This window comes from Cavia porcellus, unplaced genomic scaffold, assembly GCF_034190915.1.
Source record: "Cavia porcellus strain 051 isolate PalLab524CR breed Dunkin Hartley unplaced genomic scaffold, mCavPor4.1 scaffold_3, whole genome shotgun sequence".
Classification (NCBI taxonomy): domain Eukaryota; kingdom Metazoa; phylum Chordata; class Mammalia; order Rodentia; family Caviidae; genus Cavia; species Cavia porcellus.
Window position 1 is genome coordinate 9,362,524 of NW_026947486.1, and position 26,506 is coordinate 9,389,029.

Sequence of the window (26,506 nt, forward strand, 5' to 3'; positions counted from 1 at the left end):
TATTAAAATTTCCATTTCCAAGACATATTTACTTTTAACCTATTACTTCTTAAAAGTTAGAAATATTGGCCCATCAGGAATGAGCAGTGGTGGTAAGTCTACATGGACAAATATGCTTTTGTTAATATATACTAGAAAATCATTCTATGTCTTTACTCAAATAACGGTCCTTTGAGGCTAAAGACTTGACCTATTGTCAACAGTGTTAGCAGTATGTGAGATACAAAAAACTAAAAACCCTCAAACATTTATAATTTATCTTTTTATGCTTTGGTATATAAGTTAAAGTATAAAACTGCCTATTTAAAAATATTTTCCATATAACTTTTTTCACAAGGGAAAATTGATATGCTTTTTCAGAGGAAAAGAAGACAATAGGATTTGCTGTATGATTAACATATTTCAATGCTAAAATAATTCCATTATGTTGATCAAAAGTTCATAATGTTTTGATATATAACCTCACATACACAGGCAGAAGTTGCAATCCTCTTTAAGTGTATTGGTATAACAATATGGACAATAACTCACTTTTTTGGTTTATATATATATATACCAGGTATTGATGTCAAAAAGCCAGTAAATGGTAAATTATGGAGAAAGAACAGCAAATGATCATTGCTAGGCAATGTGGGGAAGGGAAAATAGTGGAGTTCATGTCAATTGTTTGGGAAGACAAAAAATTCTGGAAATAGAATGTACTGATGGCTACATACCAGTATTACACTTAATTCCGCTGAATACTTCAAAATGGTTAAGATAGTAAATTTTTTTAAATGTTTTTTGTTCTGTGTATTCTTTTTTTTTGTACTGGAGATTTAACTCATAATCTTGCACTTGCCAAGCAGATGCTCATACCACTAAGCTAAATCCCCAGCCCAGTAAACTTTATGTTATGTGTATTTTACCACAATAAAAATTTGGAGAAAGTGCCATTGAATGGTGGAACAGGAATTTGACTTTACTCTTGTCCAATATTTTCCTTCTACTCAGCAGTTTAAACCCATGTTACATATGAGGTTACTAAAGACCAGAGAAACTAAATTGGCTTAAGTTACACAACTTTTAAGAGCCAGAGCTAGAGTTCATGAAATGTAAATGTCTTTGTGACCGGAAGCTTAGCATAGGAAGTAAAAATAAGATCAAGGGTTCATCTAACAAGTGAGGATTTGGTGATTTTTGGTTAATCACTTCACTTGTCAAGCCAGCAATAGTAAAGTAAAAGAACTGATGAACATCAGGATTTCTTAAATTTAATGTTGTAACCATGACTTAGAGTAAGAGATGTTTTATACTGTTGCAGTACACACACCCATGCACACACATACACACACACATACGCACACAAACATCAACAGTACCATCATATGTTACCCTAGACTGGCCTTCACAGATGTAGATTTAATAGGGATTTGATTACAAATGATGTATGCTCACAGGAAGTGCTGGTATGGGATTTGAGGAAAAGGGGGTGGAGGGGCGAGAAATAGAAATTAACAAAGGACTTCAGGTGAAGCACAATGTCAGCATGACTCAACATGGAAATATGGAGCTTAAAGTATTTCACAGACTTTGGTGCACTTTAAGACAAGAAATCTGACTTTTAATCTTTCATCACAAATCACTGGTTATTTGCCATTCCAGCAGGATGTAACCACCTAGGCATTTCAGCTCTTGTTACCTTGTTGGCCAGTCCTGAAAGGTAGACCCCAGTGATCCCTATTTTGTGGTATTTACACTTCTGTGTACTTCCCTCCTACACTGCAGCATGGTTGGTTTTTATGATCAAAAAATACAAGAGTGACAGTTGGTCACTTCTGAGAAAAAAGAAAAGACCATGGTATCCATGTTGGATTTTCTTTTTTTTTTTTTATTTGTATCATTGGGATAAAGTAAGGTCCCAATTTATGAGCAGCCCTATGAAGAGACTTATGACATTTATTCTCATAACAAGGAGTCAAAACATGCCAACACCATTTGAGTTTGAAAGCAGATCCTCCAGCTCCAGTCAAGCCTTAAAATCACCATAGTTCCCACTGACAGTTTAATGTCATGAGAGACTCTAAACCAGAACCACCCTGCTAAGTTGCTCCTGGATTCCTCACCCTCAGAAACTGTGAGATGATAAACATTCATTATTTCTGAAAACTGCATATTTGAAAAATATGTAACGCAGTAAAAACTTAATAATATAGCACAGTAAGCTAATGTGGCAGCAATGACCAAAAGGTAGTTATCTAAAGAATTGGAGGGAAAATCATTTAGGAGTGAAGCAAAAAGATGCTGGGGTAAGGTGGAAAATAATCACCAGAAGAGACTTGAGATAATACAGGCAGAGCAGTAAGCATATCTGCTGTCTCCCAAAAGTACCGTCTAATGCCACATTGCATATTTTTACCACATAAGACACTCTGATATTTTCCAATTTATTCTTAATTTTGTATTAAAGTTTAAGAATCCTTACATTGATTTCATAATCCACTAACAAATTATTACTTGCAGTTGAAAGCAATGAACTTAATCACTTTTAAAGTTCCTTTGAGAGCTAAACTTTAGGAATTAGCTGGTTTTTTTAAATAAGGGTAGCTAACATTATTGACCATCTACAATACCAGAATTGTTCAAAACACTTCACACACACACACTGTCTCATGTGAAGATGATATGCCCACTTTATAGATGTAAATAAGATAAGTGCCAGAGACCATCAGGAAACCCAGGTAGTTCCAAAACCTACTGACAACCCAGTTATTTGTCCTCTAGATATCTTCCCAAAAGTGTTAAGTGTATCCTATTACAGTGATACATACATACCTATGTTTATAGCAGCATGACTCATAATAGCTAAATTTTGGAGGCAGATATATATCCTTTAAGGGATGAATGGGTAAAGAAAATGTGATATTTATGCACAAGAGTACTACTTTGCCATAAAAAGGACAAACTTGAGAGATTTGTAGGAAAATAGCTGCATGTTTAGACCGTAGTGTTAAGTGAAATAAATCAGTCACACAAGCTTAAATATCATATTATTTCTCTTATATGAGAAACCCAGGAATTTTATTGAATAGAATTGAGATAATAGGAAATAGGGAGATAGATATTTTGTAAAAGGGAGGGGAACTAAGAGATAGAGGGAATGGAGAGGGGAGTTGGGGGGGATATAAAAAAGAATTGAAATGTGTCACATAATGTACCAACTCCTTTTGAGGAATATAATCATTATGTATTACAAACATGTACCAATAAAATTATTTATTTTAAAAAGAGGAGTACAGGCTCTTATATCAAGTTGTTTGGGTTAAATTTTTATATCAAAAACTTTTGAGTCCATGTTTCCAATTATAATGATGCCACAAACCAATTATTGCAAGCTATCAAATCACAGATGAGGATAATTCTAACAAAAACTTTGAAATACTTTATGTATTTCAACATTGACTGAATTCAGCAGTTCACTTAATGATAATTCACTAGGCATTTTGCTCCCCTTCAGCCACACTGACTGCATCCTCACCTTAAATGTAGTCACTCATCATTTCAGTAAGATGGAGCCCTGGCCCATGTTATGAAACACCTATGTGTTATAATGTTTAGTGTACACTTCACTGTAACTACATAGAAAACAACATATTTATTTTATGTGCTAGTTTAGTAAACCATAATTGAAGATAATTCTCTAATGAATAAACCTACATTATGTAGAAACTATTAGACCAGGTGTGGTGGCACGTATCTGTGATCTCCGCACTCTCAGAGCCTCATACAGGAGGAACACAAGTTTAAGCACAGCTTGGGAAACTTAGTGACTTGTTGAAACCCTGTCTTAAAATAAAATTTTTTAAAAGACTAGGGATATAGCTCAGGGCAACACCATGAGTTCAATCCCCACTACCAAGAAAGTAAAGGAAAGAAAGAGAAAGAGAAACTAAGAAAGAGAAAGAAAGGGGTATAGGAGACAAGAAGGAAGGAAAGAAAGGGAAACATTAGCACTAAAGTTAGAGATGATTAGTTCACCATTTCATTTCAAAAATATGCTCAATAAACATGATATAAGTGGTTAATAATTTCAAAAATGCATATGCAGAACATGGATACTTGGAACTGTCAGCTTTTTGGCTGAATTCCTTTGAGCCAAAACTCTATAAATTATACCTTTCATGTGATAGAAGTATGGTATTTATCACAAGAATTGGAGTCAGTGTAAAAGTATAACATCTTTTTAATAAAAGATTCTCAGTAATCAAAGATTCATATACTTTCAGAGTGAATTATCTACAGCTGGATACACGTGGGGGTACATACCAGAAGGATGTTTCAGAAGTTGCTAAGTGGTACACTTATATATGGAGTCTAGAAAGAGAAAAGAAAAACTGATCCAAGTCTCACTTCAGATGATATTGAACAATCATGAATTATAAGACAATGAGAGTGGCTACAACCTAACTAGCAATACTGTTAGCAGGGATAATACGATCTCATTATATTACCTGTTTTTTGGAGGAAAAATCATTTTGAATATATTTCTAAAAAGGGAGTTAGAAAGGGTGCCATGACTCCCCCAAACCAAATGTCTTGATGTCTTGAAAATTAACACTTCAAAATAAAACTTTTACTAATTATAAAAGAAACACATGCTTTTAAAAATTAGTAAATGTGAAACACGTAGAGAAAAGCCAAAAAATGAGTTCTAGAATATAAGGCAATAATTACTAGTATTTGTTTGTATACCCATATCTCCAAATTGTGTGTATATAAATTTATTATGTACATAGACACAAACTGACATTATACTGTATGTACCTGTGATGGTTAATCTTGATTGTCAATTTAATTGGCTTGTGAAATGCTTAGGGGATTTCTAAAGCACACTCTGGGTGTGTGTGCAGAGGACATGTAGATATGACCTTGGGGACTATATTTAATCCCTGATTCTTTCCTTTCTGGTACTCTTCTCCAGGCCTCTGCTTCTTGACCACCATGCAGTGAGCAGCTCTGTCCCATCATGCCCTTCTGCCAAAATATTTGTTCCCAACCACACCCTGAGACCTCTGCAATTATACACCAAACTGAACCTTTCTTCTTTTTATTTGTGAGCGTTAGGCATTTTGTCCCAGCAACAGGAAAGCTGACCAACACATTATTTTATATAAAGTCACTTTTGTATTAGTAAACATAAGGATTTTCTTATGTCAAATATATTGTACTTTGATACTAATTGGATGGCCATATAAATTTCCATTCTGTGAACGCAGAATTTGTTAGTATCCAGTCAGGCAAGCCAAAACCACTAAATATATTTGATTCAGAAATCAGACACACGAGTTTAAATATTACACAGTTTCTCTTATATAAGAAAACCAAAATACAAATAAAAAGCAAAATATAATATAGATAACAGGAAGTAAGGAGGTCATTTTCAAATGGGAAAGGGAAGATAAGATAGAGGAGAGAGGGGAGAGAAACGGGATTGGAATAAAGACTGAAGAAAAAAATGAAAACAGGTTTTGCAAGTGGGAAGGGGAGCAAGAACTGGAAGATCAGGGAGGGATGGGAAAGGTTGGGGTGAAAAAAGAATTAAGATGACATGCACATGTACAAGATAAATATATTCATTATGTACAGCAAGTACATACTAATAAAAAAGTAAGGGCTTAATGCTACAATGCCACAATGCTACAATGCCACAATGGTAGACAAAGTGCAGAAAAAAAAAAAAGAGAGAAAGGGTGTATATTTTAGTTATTGCTCTGTAAGTAAACCATCCTAAACTTACTAAGAGTGTAATAACTTACTTAAAACCAGTAAGTTTACGCAGGAAACAATTCTGCAATCAGTCCTTTAGGATTAGCTCACCTGAACAGTTCCCTGACCTCTCTATTAAGCTTCCTCATGCACCTGTGGTTGGTTATAGGTTGACTTTGCTGATCTTGGCTGGGCTCCCTTACATATTTGAGACATCAGCTGGGATAAGAGAGCTGGCTACACTCTAATCCATATGGTTTCTCATTGTCTGGCAAGCTAGTCTGGGCTTATTCTCACAGCAGTGGCAGGGCTCAAAGACAGAAGCAGAAGTCTGTGAATTCTGTGAGTCTTAAGCTTCTGATCATCATACTGACATTTTCAGTACATTCTATTATTCAAAGTAAAAAGAAGCTCAGATCAGATTAAAAAAAAAAAAAAGAAACAGACTCCACTTTTAATGGAAAGAGACATAACATTCCAACAGAAAAGGGCATAGAAAGGGAGAAAAAGAATTCTGGCCAGTTATGCAAACAATTGGCCATAGTATGAGTTACCTAGACCTCAGAAAGCTCTGGTACTGCTGGACTGAAGCCCACAGACCTGTATTTGATGGAGATCTGTAAAACATGCCATTACTAGCCCTTTTAGAGGTGCTGTTACCATTAAGTAGGAACCCAGGAGGCTAGAGCCTTACTAACACAGTTAAAATGACCACAGTTATTGTTGAGAGCAAATCATTGTCTGGAGTTCAGTTGTTGATGTTCCTGCTGTTCAAGATATTTTCCCAGAGACAGGAAAGCAGGCTTCTCTCTTTTTCCCAATTTATAGTCCCCCCCCCAGCATTTCCTACCAGTAAATCTAACAGGAAGGCAGTTGAATAGAGAATCCACAAAATACAGTTTGTATGACTCTACATCCCTGTGGTATGGATAACATTGAAAGTATATCTGAGAGCTAAGTAAAAATGTACTGTAAAATAATATCATTTTAAAAACTAATCTACTACTGCTGGATATTTACATTGCTTCTTTTGAAACTACCATAAAGACAGAAAGTGAAGTTATCAGTTGAGACTGCTCCCAAATAAACAATATTTAATTTCTAAGACAGATACTATAAAAATGAACATATCCTCCTTGAGCCCAGCAAAACATAGATAACATATAAAACAGAGCAACTCTAAATATCTTTGCTCCATCCCTCCATGAATTGTGTTCAGTCTGAAGGGAAGACCACTGGAATGCTTGCCAAATGGAGCTGAAATCACACAGTTGTCTTACTTACCATTATCTATTATATTCCCATTTGGTTGAGATCTGCAGGGATTATTCTTAAATCATAATTATAATTTTTATATTTGTAAATATAAAACATTTGACCTGCACTTCTCTGTGTTTCAACAGTCATACTATAAATATCAGATCTCAGTACCAATTTTTCAAGAAGCACTTTTAGTGTTTAGCCTCTATTCACAATATATAAGCAACAATTTTTTATTATAAATGTAAAATGGTATGTAAAATAAGGAAATGAGGATTTTCTTAGGAGGCCAGAATTCCTTCCCAATACCATGTAACTTTATTAAATTTGTCTGATGTATACTTTATTAAGTTTTATGATTATAATCATAGAAAGATTATAATTCTGTAAATATGTAAACAATATAAACGATGTATTCCATCCCAATGGAATTTTTGTTTTAGTACAGTTAAAGCTAACTAGGTTTTAAACACTGTATGGTAGAATTCTATAGTATGCATGTGCTAAAATTTTTTGTTGTTTCTCTTCCTCAGTGCAGTGAAAACTATTTGAGAACAGGGATCATTCACTTTGCTCAGAGCTGTATATCCAGTGCTTAGAAAAATGTCAAGTAAATAGTAGATATCTAATAACTTTTCAGGATGAATGAATACAAGGTAAATCATTATTGATAAATGTTTACATTGTTTCTAAGTTAAACATTCTAATAATGAACCGTGCAGTTAGAGATACCTTACCAGACTGTTAGGAAAAAGACCCAGGCTCCAGGGATTTCAAACGACCAGGCACAGCCACCCATCACATACTAGTCATGGTGATCAGTACTGAAAAAGAACAGAAAAGGAACTTTAATCAGCATGAACCATGTTGCAAAGCACAGAGACTTTCAAATTCCATCTTTGATAGGCTGATAGAAACTTTGCGGTTTTTTGGAAAGGCATACAAACACAAAAGTTGAGGGTTTGCGTAGCTGCCAGAATAGGTAATCCTGGTCAAGTTGTGGTTTGGTTGTTCCATATCTCAGGAGTGGTTCTGCAGGGTTCTGGAAAACATCATTACTTGAGGAGGCAATTCAGTTCCCATGATGAGACGGTGCCTCTTTGCTTAGAGGGGCAGTTTGGTTCATCATGGGTAGCTGTTCTCACTTTGGGGGATAACTTTATCACTGGGTGGTCTGCAGGGCTCTGCTTTTCCTGGAATTTGAGGAATTGTAGGTTTAGATCAATGACTGGAGAGCTTTGGGCATTGCTCCAAAGGGTCTGGAACTGAGCACTGTAAAAGCTAGCAATTGGATGCTCCTGAAAATTCCGTTAGTTATTCTTATCTTGGTGTTTTCAACATTGAAAGGAAATGAGATAGGCTAGCGAAACTCATGCATAATAAAGAAGACAGATAAAGGGAGAAATGCCAAACTTTATCATTCTTTTAGTTATCCATAGGGTATCTGCAGGTGCAGCCTCTAGATCTCTACTACAGATTTATTTTATAAATGTATTTTTTGCAGGGTTAATTAATAGAGAATGAATTATTGGATAAAAGTGCAAAAACAAAATTGAAGAATTTCTACCCCTCTTCAATTTCTTCTGAAACATTTGAGAATGTCCCCAGAGTGAAAGGAAGTGACACTTATATTTAGAATCCAGTCTTTCTAGCTATCAGCCAGTACTGCCGTTATCAGTCTCACAGACATCATCCTGTTATTAAGTGGCACTGGCCTGTTTCTTCTTTTTAGCTTGTTCTGTTTTGAAGAAGTTTTGTTTCTAAAGTTTCCAATCTATGTCCTAAGCAATTCAACTGTCATTCTGCTAAAATGAGAACAGTGCCCTTTGTCCCAACTATTTTTAAGAGGGATACAGGGAATTGAACTCAAGACCTTGCACTTGCCAGGCAAGCACTTACACCACAGAGGTATATCCCCAGCCCACCACTATTTTTTGTTAAGCAAGCTATACTGGTTTCAAAACTGTTTGTGCTCCAGATATCTTCATGAATTGTTTTCTAATCTAGCCTTCAAAAATCAACTCTTTAACCCCCAAGACTCAGGAGATGCCTATGGAGGAAAAGTATGGGTCTGCATCTTTCATGTCTATATCAAGCTAGCATTTGAATATCTCTAATCCTCTGCTCTTTACCAAGTGTCTTAGTTACTTTTCTTCTTTGCCAAGTACCTGACACCCACAAGTTAGAGGATAGGTTTATTTTAGCTCACCGTTTGTAGTGATTTCAGTTCATAGTCACCAGGCTCTAAAGCAGGGTAGCATGGCAGAGGAAAAACAACCTGCGGCAACACAGGCAGAAAGAAGCAGCAGCAGTGAGCCTTCCTTTCCCTTTCACGCCATTCAGGCTACAAACCTATGGTCGGTGCCACTCACAACAAGTGTGGGGCTACCCATTATCCACCTGCATAACTACGCTAAATGAATCAGTGGTTTAATTGTCACATATCTTTAATCTATAGTCATATATCCTAGATCTAGGTCAGTCACTTATCCCACCTAGATCCAGCTCAGCTACCTTCGAAAAGCCCCACCTATGAGCACATGAAGCTTTGGGAGTTTAGTTTCCTCTCATTTTCCGTTGAATGCTTTGCTTGGTACCTTTTGGAAACATACCCTTAGCAGCTCAGTGCTTCAGACATTTCTAAATATCAGAGTAAAAATCATCCTGCCCTAAGATCTAGAGGCTAGAGTCTAAAAGCACACACATATATACATACATATAGAACTATATATGGATGAACATATTCATAAATTTCATATGTGCATATTTTTAAATACTTCAAGATTCTCCCCTTAATCCTAAAACATTAATATTTCAATTGTTTGAGTATAGGACTTCCTTCGCAAAATATTCTTTTTGTGATTATAAGTGTAACATATTATCATTTAGAAAATTTAAGAAATAAAGTAAATAACAAAAAAAAATCACATACAACCTTAAATCACAGCGGTGAAACTGATGCATACACATTTTATTTTAATCTTTTTTCTTCATGTCCTTACATAGGTAAGATCATATTACACATATATGATTATGTTGTGAACCTTAATATTAATCCAACAATTTTCTTTAAATGCTAAAGTATTTTTATATACATACTTCTTGCATGCTAGTCCATTGTTATGATACATACTTTATGTCATAGCTTTGTATTTTTTTAAAGAAAAAAATAAAATTTCAAAACACAATGGTAGGAGAGTAACAACTGTTAATACACTGAATATTGTTATTTTTATTTATTTATTTTTATCGGTACCTGGGATTGAACTCACCACCGCCTGCTTGCAAGGCAGGTGCTTATGCCGCTGAGCTAAATCCCCAGTCCACATATTATCTTTAAATTACTTAAGAGTATAAGATATTGGCAGTTAATTGTTCAAACAATTTTGGCACAAACTTTTCTTTTCAATGAACTAAGAGAAATCAGTAGTATAACTATTCTTGAATATCTGTTCTGTGCTTTAAAAGCTATCCTCTAAATTAATTCAAACTAGAAGTCAAATCTGCTCAGTCTTGAAGAATTCTATGTCAGAACAATTCCTTTTTATCTGTCCCAGGGTGTTTTAATCCTAACTGGAGCAACCACAGAGCTTTTAAAATATTCTGATCCCCCACCCCTGAGCAATTCAGTTGGAATCTCTGAGGGATGGGGCCCTGGCATTCACAAATGCAGACTGACGACTCCAGTGCGTCCTCCCCCCTCACAGCCCACTCCCAATCAGGCTACTGCAATGACCTCTAAACTCTTTTCTTGTTTCTGGACTCTTCCTTTGGTAACTTTTCATCCTTCACACTGATTCCCAAATTACTTTCCCAAAACATAGCTCACGTTATTGCACTAATGAAAGACTCCCCACTGCTCCTACTTATTGCCTACTGTAGAGGGTGTAACCTGACCTTAGGATCAGCATGGCCCTCTTCTACTACAGCCCACCTGACATTCCTGCGTTCTTTCTTCCACAGGCCCTCTAAAGTGCCTTCCCACTTTTCTGCATACGCATTCTGCTTTTGTCCAAACCACTACTTTGTTCATGTTGCTTCTGTAATGAGTATCTTCTTCAATCCTCAAAGACCACCATTACCCTATTCATATTTCAAACCCGTTTCAAATTTCACACCCTTATTCAAACAGTCAACAGTCACTACCAAGTTACTACTATGCACCACTCATTTGTTCAGCTTTCTTTGAGTTCCACAGTATCTGGGTGCTGATGGTACAATGGGGAAACAAAGCAAACAAAAACACTTTCCCCTCTCAGAGGTCACATATTAGTAGGGAATCTGGGCAGAGACACACAAACAAAAACCAAACACACAAACAAGAAAATATTAGAAAAGTCCTGCGCAGGCAATTAGAACAGGATGGCTATTTTTGTTTAAAATGGCCCCTCTCAGATGGTGACATGTATGCTGAGATGTGAGTGACAGGGAAGAAGGAACTAACCATTCAGAGGTTAGGGGACAAAAATATGCCAAAGAGAGGCCCAGCCAGTCTGACAGGCGCTTGGAGGGAATGCAGTCAACTTGTTTAGGCCAAAGCAGTCGAAGGACAGGGCCAGAGGGAGAGTAGCAGGAGAAAAAGTTGGAGCCAGCTCATATATGTTGTCTAAATTGGAGTAGAGAGTTGAACTTTGATTTCAAGTGAAGTAAAGGAAAGCCAGTTGGGGGGTTTTCAGCAAGAGTGGCATGAGAGAGTTTGTGCTTGAATAAAATCACTCTGAATGGTATGTGAGCAAGAGATGGAGGGGATGGCAGTAAGAGTTGGGACCAGTAGGTACTTTGATGGCAGTCAGGTTCTCCTTGCCAACTTCTCTCCAGTCTTTGCACTGTGTTATTGAGCCTTGCTGACTGTTCAGTTTCCCAAATGCACCCTTTCTTCAGGCCACAGGACCTTTGGACCGACTGTGATTCTGTATTATTTCTCCATGTAGCAAAATGTAGATAACTTAAAATTTACCACCTCACCCATTTTAAAGTATACAATTAAGTGGCACAAGTGAATTCACAATATGTGCAGTCATTACCGCTATTACTCCAAGAGGGAACCCATACACACTGAATAGTGATTCCCTAGTCTTCTTTTCCTGTACTGCCTAGAAACCACTAATCTACTCTCTGATACAGGTTTGTTTATTCTGGAACATTCATATGAAAAAAATAGCACAATATGTGGCCTTTCTGTCTGGCTTCTTTCACTTAGCATAATATTTTCAGGGTTTGTCCAGATTGTAACATGCATTGGGGCTTCATTGCTTTTTGATAGCTGAGTAATGTTCTATTGCATAGACACACAAAACTTTGCTTACCCATTTGTCACCCAATGAACACTTATTTAGATTGTCTCTACCTTTTTATTTATTGTGACTAGTAGTACTATAAACATTCTTACACAAGTTTTTATGTAAATGCTTGTTTTCAAATCTTTTGGGTTTATACCTAGGCGTGAATTGTTAGATGATAGCTGTAGCAACATTTTGTTGAACTATAAATCAGTGAATCAAAGGCATGTGTGCATTTTCTGCGACTTCTGTGACAAAGTACCACAGACTGGGCACATTGAAACTGTAGAAATTCATTTTCTCAAAATTATGGAGATGAGTATGAAACCAAAGCGTCAATAGAGTTATGCTTCCTCTAAGATTCTGATTGACTCTTTCCTTGTTTCTTCCTAGCTTCTGGAGCTGACCACCAATCTTTGGTGTTCTCTGGCTTGCAGTTGCGTCTCTCTGATCTATCTCCTTTTCTGTTGCCACATGATCTTTGCCCTGTGTGACTTTGCTGTCATTTTACCAGCCTCTTTAAGGGCCCACACTACTCCACACAACTCGTCTTAATTTAAATGGTTACATTTACAATAACATTATTTCTAAGTAAGGTCACACGCAGAGATCCTGGGCTCAAGACTTCACTATACCTCTTTGAGTGACATATTTCCAGTCAGTGACTTCCTGATAGACAGTACTAGGCATCTGCATTCCCTGAGGATCTTGTTCATTTGGGCTTGGAAAGGAGTCTGACTTTTAATATTTTCAACAAGCTCTCCTGGTGGATGTCATTACTGCTAATTCAGTGATAGGGAAACAAATTCTCCTGGTTCACCCAAACTTTTCAAGTTTCAGCAATACAAATCGTGAATATGGAAAAACCTCTCAGTTCTTGGAAAACTAGGATGATCTGGCATCCTGTATCACAGCAACAATTTGAATAGCAAGGATTTATGTTTGAGGTTTTTAATTTATCTGTTAATTATTTATATTTATATGGCTTTAAATTTGATGATTTTTGCAAGAACAGACCAAGTTTTCAAGAATCTACTTCTATTTAGATACTCCAAAAAGCCCCAGAAAAATTGTGAATTCATGAGCTAATTTAAATTCATGTGCATCATCTGTGAACATCCTGTATTAACTCACCAAATTATCCATGATGCTTAGCAAAGTTTCTTTTGGGATGAATACTAGAATTTCTGACCACTTTATACAGTAATTGTACAAGACTAAGAACTTTTGACACTAAGCATATGGACTGGGATTAAAGTCTCAAGAATCCTTTTCCACTGCTGCAACAGTATGAATCAAGACTGGGAACTGTAAAAGTGAAGGAGAAAGTTCCATTATGGAGTTGGGCTTAAATTCATCGCAGTAGGGGTGATGGCCTTAACCTTTTATATTAGAATCACCTGAAAAGTTTAAAATCTGCTAAATCCAGGTGTGGTAGTATAGGCCTGCAGTTAGTTAGTTTTCTCTAGTTGCTGGGACAAACTGCCTGATGCCCTAAATTAAGGAAGGAAAGATTTATTTAGCTTACAGTTTGTGGATGTTTTAGTCCACACTCAGCTCACCCCAAGGCAGGATGGTGTAGCAGAGGGGCAACAGTTCATGATGGCAGCAGATACCATAAGCAACAAGAGCAAAAAGGGAGAAGCAGGAGAGAAAACTCTGTCATTTATATTGTATGTAGACCACCCACAGGTGGGTGTAGCACTCACACTCATAACCCCAACACTGGACCATGAATCAATTACAAATTCTAGAAGCCTGCCCCCGTGACACATGAAGCTTTGAGGGAACATCCAGAGGCAAAACCATAACAGCCTGAAATACCAGAACTCTGGGAGAACTGAGGCAGGAGGATTTCAGGTTGGATTCCAGCATATGTAACTGCAACATAATGAAGCCTTGTCAATTAATAGCTGGAGATTCAACTTAGTGCAAAGGCCCTAGATTCAATTTCTAGTACTGAAAAAAAGGGCAAGCCCTTACCAAATGACTCAGAATAGGTGGGATTGAGCACAAGGTTTCATAGTTTCTTAAAGTTCTCCAGATGATGCAAATGAGCAATCAGCATTGAAGGTCACCATATAGCATCTCCTTGTGTAAAAGATCATCTCCCTTACTCTGCCACAATCTTCTTTCTCCTGAACCCATATAGCTCTCTACTCCTCTTTGTTCCCACATACCATTCCTCATTCCTTAGGTGAGCCTCCTCTTCCTCATATTTGTATTCTATTTATACAGTCACCTCATTGACTTAGAACCACATTTTACTCATTGGAGGTAATAATTACTCCTGCAACAACTGATCTTGGGAAGCTTTTGCCAAGCTTTCTTGAGTCTATTTTTCATTCTTTCACAAAAGATAGCTTTAACATCATTTATGCCTGAGTTGCCTGTGAATAGTGTTGCAGTTTTAACTATAGATTCTCTCAAGAATCAAGCTAAATCGCCCACAGAATCTATATTCAGTGTTTCTTCACAAAGCAGCCACTGGAAATCCGGGTTGGAGTGTAGATATTTTTATTGTGATATATAACTCACATCTAATAGGAGTCATTCTTTTAAATTCACTGTTTTTAGTATATTAAGAAATGTGCAACCATCATCATCTAATTCTAAAAACTCTCATCACTCCAGAAAGCAGCCTTTCTATGCATCACTCACTTCTCATTCCTGTTCCACCACCACCACTCATCTGAATTTTTTTTTTCTCTATGGATTTGTCTATTCTGGACGTTTCCTATAAATAGATTTAATATGTGCTATTTTGTGTCCAACTTATTTTACTGAGCATATTTTTAAGTTTCATCCATGTCATAGCATATATCAGTAGTATTTCATTCCTTCTTGTGGCTAAATACTTTTCCATAGTACAAATATTCCATCCATTTGTCAGTTGATGGACATTGAGTTGACTCTACGTTTTTACTATTATTGATAATTGTGCCATAAACATTCATGTACTAGTTTTCATGTGGACATGTGTTTTTGTTTCTCTTGAGTAGGCGCCTAGGAGTGAAATGCTTATGGTCACTCTATATTCAACTTTGGGTAAATTTTTTCAAGTTGTTTCAAACATTTGTTTTTTTACTTCTTTGGTGCAGTTCTCTTTCATAGGTGTGAGATGGTCTATAATTGGAAGGTGGGGCAAATGATTCTCGGGTACATTGAAACTTTTTTGTTATCTACTAAATATTTTTGTATTCAGGAAGAATGATGCTTTATGTAGAACGTCCTTGTCATTTGGCTTCATCATTTCCAAATGTGAAGAAATCTAAAAAGTTGAGCTACTGGAGAACCTACGGATACCTGTCGTGATGAGGAGCTGAGGGTCTCTGTGCTCTTGGGTCCCTGATCATTATATCCAGCCGTGTCACAGTTCCTGGCAAGGACAGGACGTCTGGGCCATTTCTATTTAGAGAAGGCCCGCTGAGCACCCCCACACACAAACCTGACTTTTTTCTGGGGACAGCCATAAACTTCACCTACTCAGGTGAAGATCTCTCTGCAAAGCAGGAATTTAAATGCCCAGGCCATCTGTGAGGGGTTTCCAGACCTCTGACACCTCCTTGAGACATTCCAGTTCCTCTACCGCGTCTCAACTCAGCAGGGGGTCTGAGCCTGCGCGGGATTGCAGACTGGCTGCTTTCCCAGCATGCGCAGTTGTTCCCGAGTCTGCTCCTTCAGCCCAGTCCCCACGAGGTGCGCGCTCACGCACGCGTACCGCCTCGTCTGCGCGCGCACCGGGCTCCTCAGCACGCGCCCCCGCCCCGCCCCGCCCCGCCCCGCTCCGCCCCGCCTCCTCCCCCCTCCCGCGCGCCCGCCCGCCGCCTGCCGCCACTGCCACCGCCGGAGCGCTGTAGTATGGCATCGAGGAGAATGGAGACCAAACCTGTGATAACCTGTCTCAAAACCCTCCTCATCATCTACTCCTTCGTCTTCTGGGTAAGTGCCCACGGCTGCCCAGTGGCCAAACCGCCGTCCACCAGTCTGTGAGGCGACGCTTTTAGAAAGGAAGGGTGGGGGAGACCCCAACCAAAAATAAAAATCCTGGTCCCCTCCTTAAGGAGACTGGCGCGAGGTGCTGGGTCCGGGGCTGCCGGATAGCAAGATGCCTGTCCGAGCTGCTCAGACCCTGGAAAGCCTGGCGCAGGCTGCAGTGGGCGGCAGGGTGGGGGTGACTGCAGGTTGTTGACCTTTCAAAAAAATTTTTTTTTCCTGCATTGATTTCTTTTTTAAGCTCGCGGGATAGGATCAGCAGCCTCTGGGGAAAGTTATGGGTTTATTTGTCTATTTTCCTTTCCGGACTCCTTTTGCTACCCTACCTTACCAGCCTGTTTGCGACGTCTCTGGAAGCTAACCTGTGGCGGTGTGGGAATGGACGCGGAGCGCAGGTTTGATGCCAGGTTCCCAGTTATCCTCGACACTTTGGGGCTGCAGGAGAGAGGCGCCGAAAGCCCTCTGCCCGCTTAGGCAAGGGCGGTTAGAGTTGCTCAGACGCACTAAACGGGGGGCAGACGCCGCCACCGCGTGGAGGCGCACGGAGGGGAGAGGGTCTTACATAAGCTAGAGACATCTTTGAGCTTTTGCGGCGACTCTGGAGATGGGTCTTACGACCCTGTCCCCACTCCTTTCACCCTTACATTTCCCATCCGATAACTATTCACTGTGTAAACTCATTCCGCAGCGCCCCAGGGGAGGACCCCCGCCACCGCCACTTCGCAGCGTTAGCGCCCCAACTCTGTTTCCCCACCAAACTGGTGCTGCTTCCAGTGCTTGAAGCTCAATGCAGAAGGGTGACGTCAGCCCCTCAGCCGGGGCCGCGGGGGGCTATGGTGCACCTCTCAAAGGGATGCGTCCTTCTGCGCGGGAGGCTCTGGAGAAGGAGGGGGAGGAGGAAGGACGGGAGAGGGAGGAGGAAAAGGGGGCTTCAGGCTTGTGCCTTACCTCATCGTGTTCGGCAATTCGTGGAATCAGTGCAGGGCTGACTCTGCAGTGATTCACTTGGATAGGTGGGTGGTACCTTAACCATTCTTGGTTCGCTCCTTGTAGACGCCCCTTCTTCCCGGTTCCCCATTCCCACACCAAGCCACAGTCACCCCTCAGGAATAAATATCTGCGGCCCCCCTCCCCAATCTGGGTCATCTAAGCTTCCAAGGCAGTCATTTTGAAACCTGAGGCTCTGTGTGAAAAACCAGGGCTGCTTTTGGTTGTTTTTCTTGCCCCCAGCCCCCATATTAGCCCTAATTTTGCTTTGAAACTGGAGCGCCGTGCTGTATGATGTATCCAGATTTGGCTTAGGGGTGAACTGGGCTATTTGCAAGGACCAAGGCGGGAGCTGAGATTTATTAAGGATTTTCAAAAATTCCTAATGCCTGTGGGCATATCCTTGTCACTGAAATTGATGATTGTTTAGGTCTGAGAAACTGGGAACTCCAGGGACCAGGCATACCAAGAGCTCTGCAGTGATATAAGCTAGATTGACTAATGGTCTATCACATAAGACAAACACAGAAACGGACTTTATTTCGACTAAAAAACGACACAGGTTGTAACATCACAGTAGTGGGATTGTAAGCTATGCAAGTGCTGATCAATCTTACCATCTTATGTTTGCCTAGAAAAAGCAATAATGCATGTTGATTATTGACACTTCTCATTAGCAGTTCCTGGGGACTGGTTAAGCCTTTTTAAAATATTTCCCGAAATCTGTTTTTGTTTAGCTCTTTATTACTTACTTGACTTGGTATTTGTTGCTGGAGTAAATCATATGGGCAATTATTTCTAGGTTCCTGAAAAAATAAGTTTTACAGTGCACCTGAAGGAAGGTTGTTTTCTCAGCATCTCTGAAGGCTGCTGATGCAGGGAGTCTTCCAGACTTAGGCTTTTTAAGCTCTTTAACTTTCCTTGCTTTTCCCTACCCCTTCCCACAACATGAATATAATGACTCAGTGCCCCTCAAAACATCTTGAACAATCACTGTGCTTTATGACCTGTAGAAATTCCTGAATGCTAGTATTTTAATTTATTTTGAACGTTTAAGATTTTCACAGTTTTAAATATTTACCTGGAGCATTTTCAATAGTTTAATTAGTATTCCATGATCACTTTGTACCTCATACCCAAAAGAATATCTCCCTATGAGAGGGTATTTTAAGCAAGTCATTTTTATTAATAAGCCAACTTTCAAGTGCCATGTTTGTTTTAAACCATAAAACACTTCTTTTTTTAAAAAAAAGCTTTGAGAAATAATTCATATGTATAAGAGGCACCTATTTAAAATATAGTATACAAAAATATAAATAATATATATTTTAGTATGTTCAGTACGCTTTAGTATATTCACAGAGACTTTACAGGCGTCAGTACAGTCAATTTTAGAACACTTCATCACCTCAAAAAACAACCCTGTTTGGCCCCCTCTCCCTTGTCCTCTCCATCACCCACTCACCCCCGCCACCTCTAAGCTATCACTAATCTACTTTGTTTTTTTCACATTTCTTTTTGTGAAACAAAAAGAACATTTAGAACATTGGAACATTTTAGATATACATAATGACCGCATTCATCATAGGGAATATGTACCTGAACATGGTATCTCTTGATTCTTTTCTTTCCCAGTCCCCTATCATCCCTTTAATCCTCCTTATTTACAAAAGATTTGCTTCCATTTTTTCTTGTTTTTTTTTCCTTTCCCATTCCTTCCTTTCCCCCTCCATAATTTTCCTTCCCACTTGAAAATTTTCTTCCTACTTCACAATATCTGTTACACATTTTTGTCCTTATTTACACTATTCTATTTTCTGTCTCTATAGATTTTCTAATTCTGGAAATTTTCTATGAATGAAACCACATAATATTTGTCCCTTTATCATTAACTTCTTTCACTTAGCATAATACATTGAAGGCTCATTCATGCTGTAGCATGTATCAGTACTTCATTCATTTTTTATCACTGATTATAGTGCATGGTATAGATACACCACATTTTATTTGTGCATTTGTCCACTGATGGACATTTAGGTTAATTGGGCTTTTTGGCTTTTATGAATAATACTGCTATAAAACATTGGTGTACTATTTTTTTCTGAATATGTATTTTCATTTCTCTTGGGTATATACCTGAAGCTGGAATTGCTGAGTTATGTAGTAACTGTTTAATTGAAGAAATGCCAGACTGTCTTCCAGAGCAACATACCATTTTATATTTCCTCCAACAGTGGTGATTCTGGTTTCTCCTTATCCTTGGTAACATTTCTTTTTGTCTGACTTTCGACTTGCAGCCATGCTAATAGATAGGAAGTCATAACACATAGTTCTGATTTGAATTTCCCTGAACAGTGTTGATGTTGAGCATCTTTTTAACATGTTCATTGTGTATTGGTATATTTCCTTGAAGAAATATCCATTCATATCCTTTGAATATTTTTATTTTGATTATTTGTTTTTATTTTATTTTTTTATTTTATTTTTTTTTTTTTGTCTTTTTCATTTTTATCGGTACCGGGAATCGAACTCACGACCGCCTGCTTGCAAGGCAGGTACTTATGCCGCTGAGCTAAATCCCCAGCCCCCGATTATTTGTTTTTATTATTAAGCTGTAAATAGTCTGGGTACAGTCCCATTCAGATAAATGATTTGCAAATGTTTTCTGTAGAATTTTTTTTACATGAAGTACAGAAGTTTTTATTTTAATAAAATCTAGTTAACTTATTTTTGTTTTGTTATTCCTGATTTTGGTGTCTTATCTACATTGCTTGCCAAATGCAATGTTACAAAAATGTACCTGTTAAAAAGCGTTCATAAGAGTGATTTTTCTGAGGGTATGGCAGAACATGTATGTAATCCTGGTACTCTGGGAGATTGAGGCAGGAGGATCACAAGTTTAAGCCCAGCCTAGGCAACTTAATGACTTAGTGAGACTCTGTCTCAAAATTTAAAAAATAGAAATAAGGCTGAGGATTAGCTCAGTACAAAGGTCCTGAGTTTAATTTTCAGTATCTTCAGAAAAAGGAATAATTTCTCACTTAAGTAAATGCAATTTATACAGTAATTTTTCTTCAGCACCTAGAACTTTGTCTCATACTTGGTAAGTACACAAGTACTTGTTAAAAGCATTAAAATTATAAGTAATTAACAAAAAGTGACTTTCTTTTATTCTTTTAAGTGGAAGATAGAGGAAAAATCAGGTAGAATTATTTCCTTCATATTCATTGTTTTAATTGAACTTCTCAATTTAGGTTTAGGACTTGAAGGCATTTGATTTTAAAATGGTAGTAGGCCAGTAGCATCAAGAAGGTGATACACTTCGGCACATACTAAACTGGAAGTCTGTAGTTAGTTTTAACAGGCCTCTTTTTCCTACAGTCTTTGAGGTATTTCTCTAATGTGGTTTTCAACAAAGTCAACAGACACATTTGTCAATATCTGAAGACACTGACCAAAAATGGTCACAGTTGGGAAAGTCGGTATAGGCATTTAGAGTGTAGGAGTCACAGAGGCTGCTAACCATCCTGCAGGGTGGAGGACAACCCCTTGAAACAAAGAAGTACCTGGTTCAGAGTTGACATATGAACGACCTCTACTGTGTTGGACTTATATAGTAATAAGTCCTGCGAACGAAAAGAGATCCTTATGTCAAATTCAATACATTTACTGTTACTGAGAACCACTGTATCAGAACATGTTCAACACACAAACAAGAAGTCCAGCATTCTGCATGGGATGCCATAATTTTTTATTTGAAAATAAAAGGTAAGTGATTCTTTATATAATTGAATTCTAATGGATAGAATGATTTGTTTTTTCTAATTACATAACATCTTCTGAATCTAAGCAAACAGATGGTTTATTTTCCATGACTTGCGTGTTTCATTTTCAGGTTCAGAAAAAAGGAGGGAAAATAACCTAGCATAAATGCTTTAAAAACTAGTAAGTGGTGCCTGGTGTAGGGTAGGCTTACTGAGGAAACGGTGAAGGAATGAATGATGACATTTTACTAGCTATATTTGGGGCTCAGTTGTTTATTTCAACTCATCTAAAGCTGAGGAGGTTTTTCTCTTTTTTTGCTTTTCTCAATATGTTTTTTTTTTAAATTAGAACGTTTATAATACAGAATATTAATGTTCATTTTGGGGAATCAGTACATACACCTAATGTATCGTTATCATTTTCAAACTTTTTTATTTCTATCTCCCTTCTTTCACCGACTCCCAGGACCCCTTTTCTATTTCCAAGACTTAATAGTTTCTCTCATCTCTTCTTTATTTATTCATTAATGTATATACTAGGTTTCTCATACAAGAAGAAACAAGTAGAATTTAACTTTTAAGTCTGACTTATTTCACTTAGCATAATAATCTCCAATTTTATTTATTTTTTTATAAATGATGTAATTTAATTTTTCTTTTTGGCTAGTGTTCTATTGCATATATATATACCACTTTTACTTTATTCATTTATTTGTTGATGGGCATCTAGGCTTTTGCCAGAATTTTATATATCATGATTTGTGCTGCTATAAACACGGAGTATACATGTGCCACTATAGTATGATATTCTTGGGGCAGATACCCAGAAGAGGAATAGCTGAGTCTGGGGAAATTTATATTTTTAGTTTTTTGAGGAATTTCTATACCTGTTTCCATTGTGGCTGCACTAGTTTACATTCCCATCAACAATATAGGAGCCTCTTACCCCCAGTCCTCACCAACTTTCATTGTCTTTGGTGTTCTTGACAGCTGTTCTGACTAGGGTAAGATAAAATCTCAAACTAGTTTTGATTTATATTTCTTTAATGGCTAAAGATGTTGAATATTTTTTTCATACACTTATTGGTCATTTGTACTTCTTTTGAGAAGTGTTAATCAGTTCAATTGCCCATTTTCTGATTGGATCATTTATTTTGGGTAGATAATTTTTTAACCTTTGTATTCTAGCTGTCTGTCCTTTATCAGAAGAGTAGCTAGCAAAAAATTTCTGCCATTCTGTACATTCTCTCATCATTCCGTTGATTATTTCCTTTGCTGTGTAGAAGCTTTTTAATTTGATGTCTTTCTATTTGTTGATTCTTGATATTATTTTCTGCACAATTGGAGTTCTACTTAGGAAGTTTTAACCTATGCCTAGTCTTAAGTCGTTCCTCTATGTTATCTTCCAGTAGTTTGAAATTTTTTTTGTTTTTATATGTAAGTCTTTGATCTATTTTATTTGATTTAGTACAAGATGAGAGATAGGGATGTAGTTTCAGTCTTCTGCAGGTGCATATCCAGTTTTTGCAGCACCTTTTCTTAAAGAGGCTGTGTTTTCTCCAACACGATTTTGGCTCTTTTGTCAAAAATCAGATGACTACGCATGATTGGCATTCTTTTTTTTTAATCTACTGTTCTATGCCACAAGTCTGTTTTTGTGCTGGTACCATGTTGTTTTTGTTATTGTGACTTTGTAGTATAGCCTGAAATCTGGATTGTAATGTCTTTGGGCTGTGCTCTTTTTGCTCAGGATTGCTTTAGTTATTTTAGGCCTTTTTGAATTCCATGTGAATTTTAGGATTATTTTTTCTATTGTTGTGAAGACTGTGGTTAGTATTTTAATAGGGATTTTTTTAAATCTACAAATAGCTTTTGATAATATTGTCATGTTTACAATGTTATTTCTTCTACTCCAAGAATAAGGGATACCTTCCTATTTTCTACTGTTCTCTTCAATTTCTTTCTTGAGAGTTCTCATAATTTTCTTTATAGAGATCTTCAATTTCGTTGGTTAGTTTGATTCCTAGGTATTGAATTTCTTTGAAGTTATTGCAAATGGAATTGTTTTCCTATTGTTATAGAACTGTTTTCATTCTTGGTGTACAGCAATGCTAGTTTGAATCCTACCACATTGGCATAAAACTTATTATTTATCAGACCTATAAGTTTTTTGGTGGAGTTTTTTGGGACTTTTATGGAAACCATGATATCATATGTGAATAAGGATAATTTAACTTCTTTCTTTTCTGTTCATATTCTTTTTATTTTTTTCCTTTTGCCTGATTTCTCTGGCTAAAGTTTTGAGAACTATTTTGAATAGGATGGGTGACAGTGGATACCTTTGTCTCATTCCTAAAGTTAGAGGAAATACTTTCAGTTTTTCTTCATTTCAGTATGATGTTGGTTATGGATCTGTCATATATGGATTTTATAATTTGAGAGAAGATCCCTCTGTAGCTTCCAAACCTATTTTCATTAGGGTTTAATTATGAAGTGATGTTGGGTTTTGTAAAAGGCTTTCACTGTATCCATTGAGATGATAATGTGATTTTTTTTTATCCTTAATTCTATTTATGTGGTATATTACATTTATTGATTTACATATGTTGAACCATCGTTGCATCCCTGGGATGAAATCAACTTGGTCATGGTCCGCTGTTTTTAATGAGTTATTGAATGCTATGCAAGAATTTTATTGAGAGTTTTTGTACCTACATCAAGGATATTGGCCTTTTTCTTTTCTTTTTTTTTCTTGTTAAATCTAATGGTTTTGGTATCAGAATATTGCTGGCTTTATAGACTGTGTTTGGTAACTTTTCTTTCCTTTATATTACATGGAAATACTTGAGCAACATTGGTGTCAGTTCTTCTCTAAAGACATGATAAAATTTAGCATTAAATACATCAAGCTCAAGGCTTTTCTTAGTTGATAGGATCTACTTTGGATAAAATTCTGTAGGCTGCTGAAGAAATGTCTGTTTTTCAGTTGTTAGATGAAACATTTGGTAGACTCCTGTTAAATCTATTCTATACTGTAGTTTAATTCTGATGTGTATTTGTTGATTTTTTGATTCACCTATTCATGACAGTAAGGTATTGAAGTCTCCCTTTAGGATATTATTTGTATCTGTCCTTTTATGTCTAGTAGTGTTTGTTTTATGAAATGGGTACACCGATATTTGGTGGATATATTATAACAATTATCTTTTACAATTTTTATCTTGCCTTTGTGTATTATTATCTTCATCATACGTAATGACCTTCTTTGTCTCTTTTGACTAGGTCTGTTTTGAAGTCAACTTTTTGGATAAGGGCAGAGCTACTTCTGCTTGTGTCCAAATGCCAGTCATATAGAATATCATTTTAAACCTTTTAGTTTCAGTCTACACGTGCCTTTGCAGAAAAAATGTGTCTGTTGTAGGTAACATATAGATGGATTTTGTTTCTGATCCAATCTGTGAATTTGTGTATTTTAATTGGAGACTTCATTATTGGAGAATATGTTCTAAATCTTGTCTTTGTGTTGTTTTTTCCCAGTGTTTGATTCCTTTCTATTTCCCATTCATTTAACTACTCTCCCAGTGAGAGTTATTCTTTCCTTTAGCCTCATCATTGGCCTCATTATCTCTGCTTAGGATTCCCTTGACAATTTCCTGCAGTGCTGCATGGTGATCATGAATTTCTTTAGCTTATATTTATCATGGAAGATTTTATTTTGTCTTTAATTTTGAAGTCTAGTATTATAGGGTATATTAAACTACAGTGGCAATTATTTTATTTTGTAGCTTGAAAAACTTATCTCCAAGCCCTTGTTGGGCTTAAAGGTATGTATTGAGATATCTGCTGCTATTCTAATGAATTTATCCTCATAAGCAATTTGACATTTGTCTCTAACAGCTTTTAATACTCTTTCTTTGTCCTGAGTTTCTATCTGTTTGACTTTGATATGCCATGGAGAGGCTTTTTTCTGTTCATGCTTACTTGGGATTGTAAATGGCTCCTTTACCTGAGTACCCATCTCATTCTCCATGTTTAGGAAGCTTTCTGCAATAATTTCAGTGAGTGAATTTTTTATGCCATGTGTCTGTTATTTAACACCTTCCTCTTGACCGCAATTCTTAATTTTTTTCTTTTAGAATTGTCTAGGACCTCTTGTATAATCTTTTCATTGTTTCTTGTGCTTTTTTCACTATTACGTACTGACTGAGTGTTCCAGTATGTCTATCTTATCTTCAAGTCCTGGTGTCCTTTCTTCTGATTTGTCTTGCTTAGTGCCAAGAATTTCAGTGGAGTATTTTATTTGTCCTACTGAGTTTTCCTTTGCAGAATTTCTGCTTGATTCTTTTTCAGATTCCATCTCTTTACCGAAATGATATTTTATGTTCCACATTGTCTTCCTTAATTCACTCAGCTGCTTATTTTATCTTTTTTCAGCTCATCAACCATTTTGGTAATTCATTTGTTCTGCTCCTTATCTCTTCTTTGATCTCACGGATTATTTTATTTGTAAGTTTTAAATTTTCTTTTTCTGATTTCATCTACTTCATTGTCTGTGGGGATCAGTTTTGGGGAGTTATGCATTTTTGGAGGCCTCTTTTTCCATCTTTTCTCATGAATCTTGTGTTTTTGTGTTCAAGTTTGCAGATCACTTGGGATATAAGTCTCCTTAGTAAGTGACCTTCTCCCTGTGTTGTGCCCTTTGCTTTGAGTGTGACTTAGCAGGAAAGCACCCACACAGCTATTCAAAGTAGTACATTCATTCTGTAGCACTGGACTGTGAGGAGAGGACAACTAATAGTAATACCAACATATAATTTCAAATTTATTTAAAAAGTTCTCTACTATTTCACTAACTCGGATAAATGAATACAAATAATGTAGTATGGGCTAAGAAAAAGAGAAAAGGAGGAGGAAAATAATTAAGAAAAATGAAGAGTAGAAATAAAAAATAGGTTTAGTGATGATATTTGTATACCAGGAAAGAAGAGGGTCAGATGAGAAGCTTGAGAGGGCATGAGGAGGAAGGAAATAAAGAAGGTCGGGCAAAGGGGTACTGCGTAAATAGAACATGAGAGAAGATATTGAGCAGTTGAATCCAATTACTAAGCAGGGAGAAACACAAAAGTTAGAAGGTCAAGAAACAACACTTGGAGAGGAAGAACATGTTAAAACTTTATAGAAGCAAAAGCAATAACATTTGTTCACAGTTACATATATACTTATGCCCCCTCTACACACACATACTAAAAGAGTAAGAAAAAGAAAAATAAATTTTAATGATAATATTTATTTATAAGAGAAAGAGGGTTGGAGAAAGGAGAGATTTGAGAGGATGTAAGAAGAGATAGGGAATAAAAATGGAAATTGAAAGAAAACACAGGGATATTGAATCCAATGAATAAACAGAAACTCAATTTTAGTAAACCCATAAAACAACCTTTAGACTGTGAGAACGTAATGTGCCATAGAAGCAAA

General features: G+C 37.0%; 1 protein-coding gene and 1 long non-coding RNA gene across 3 annotated transcripts in view; one reads left to right on the forward strand and one right to left on the reverse strand.

Moving 5' to 3' along the window:
* LOC111756706 (uncharacterized) overlaps window positions 1-17,348 on the reverse strand; it is a 58,868-nt gene extending 41,520 nt beyond the window's left edge. Inside the window, exons 1-3 of one of the 2 annotated variants that reach the window (XR_002791124.2) lie at window positions 17,229-17,348; window positions 7,743-7,829; window positions 4,306-4,353 (exon numbers count right to left, since the gene is read on the reverse strand). This is a non-coding gene — a long non-coding RNA (uncharacterized LOC111756706). Of the gene's footprint in view, window positions 1-4,305; window positions 4,354-7,742; window positions 7,830-16,642; window positions 17,038-17,228 lie in introns of those variants that run through there. The other variant, XR_010046509.1, reaches the window with a different exon arrangement.
* Window positions 16,045-26,506, forward strand: part of Tspan7 (tetraspanin 7) — a 131,917-nt gene continuing 121,455 nt past the window's right edge. The window contains exon 1 of the mRNA XM_003469371.5: window positions 16,045-16,226. Coding sequence (XP_003469419.1) covers window positions 16,146-16,226 — 81 coding nt within the window. The 5' untranslated portion in view covers window positions 16,045-16,145. The remainder of the gene's footprint in view (window positions 16,227-26,506) is intronic.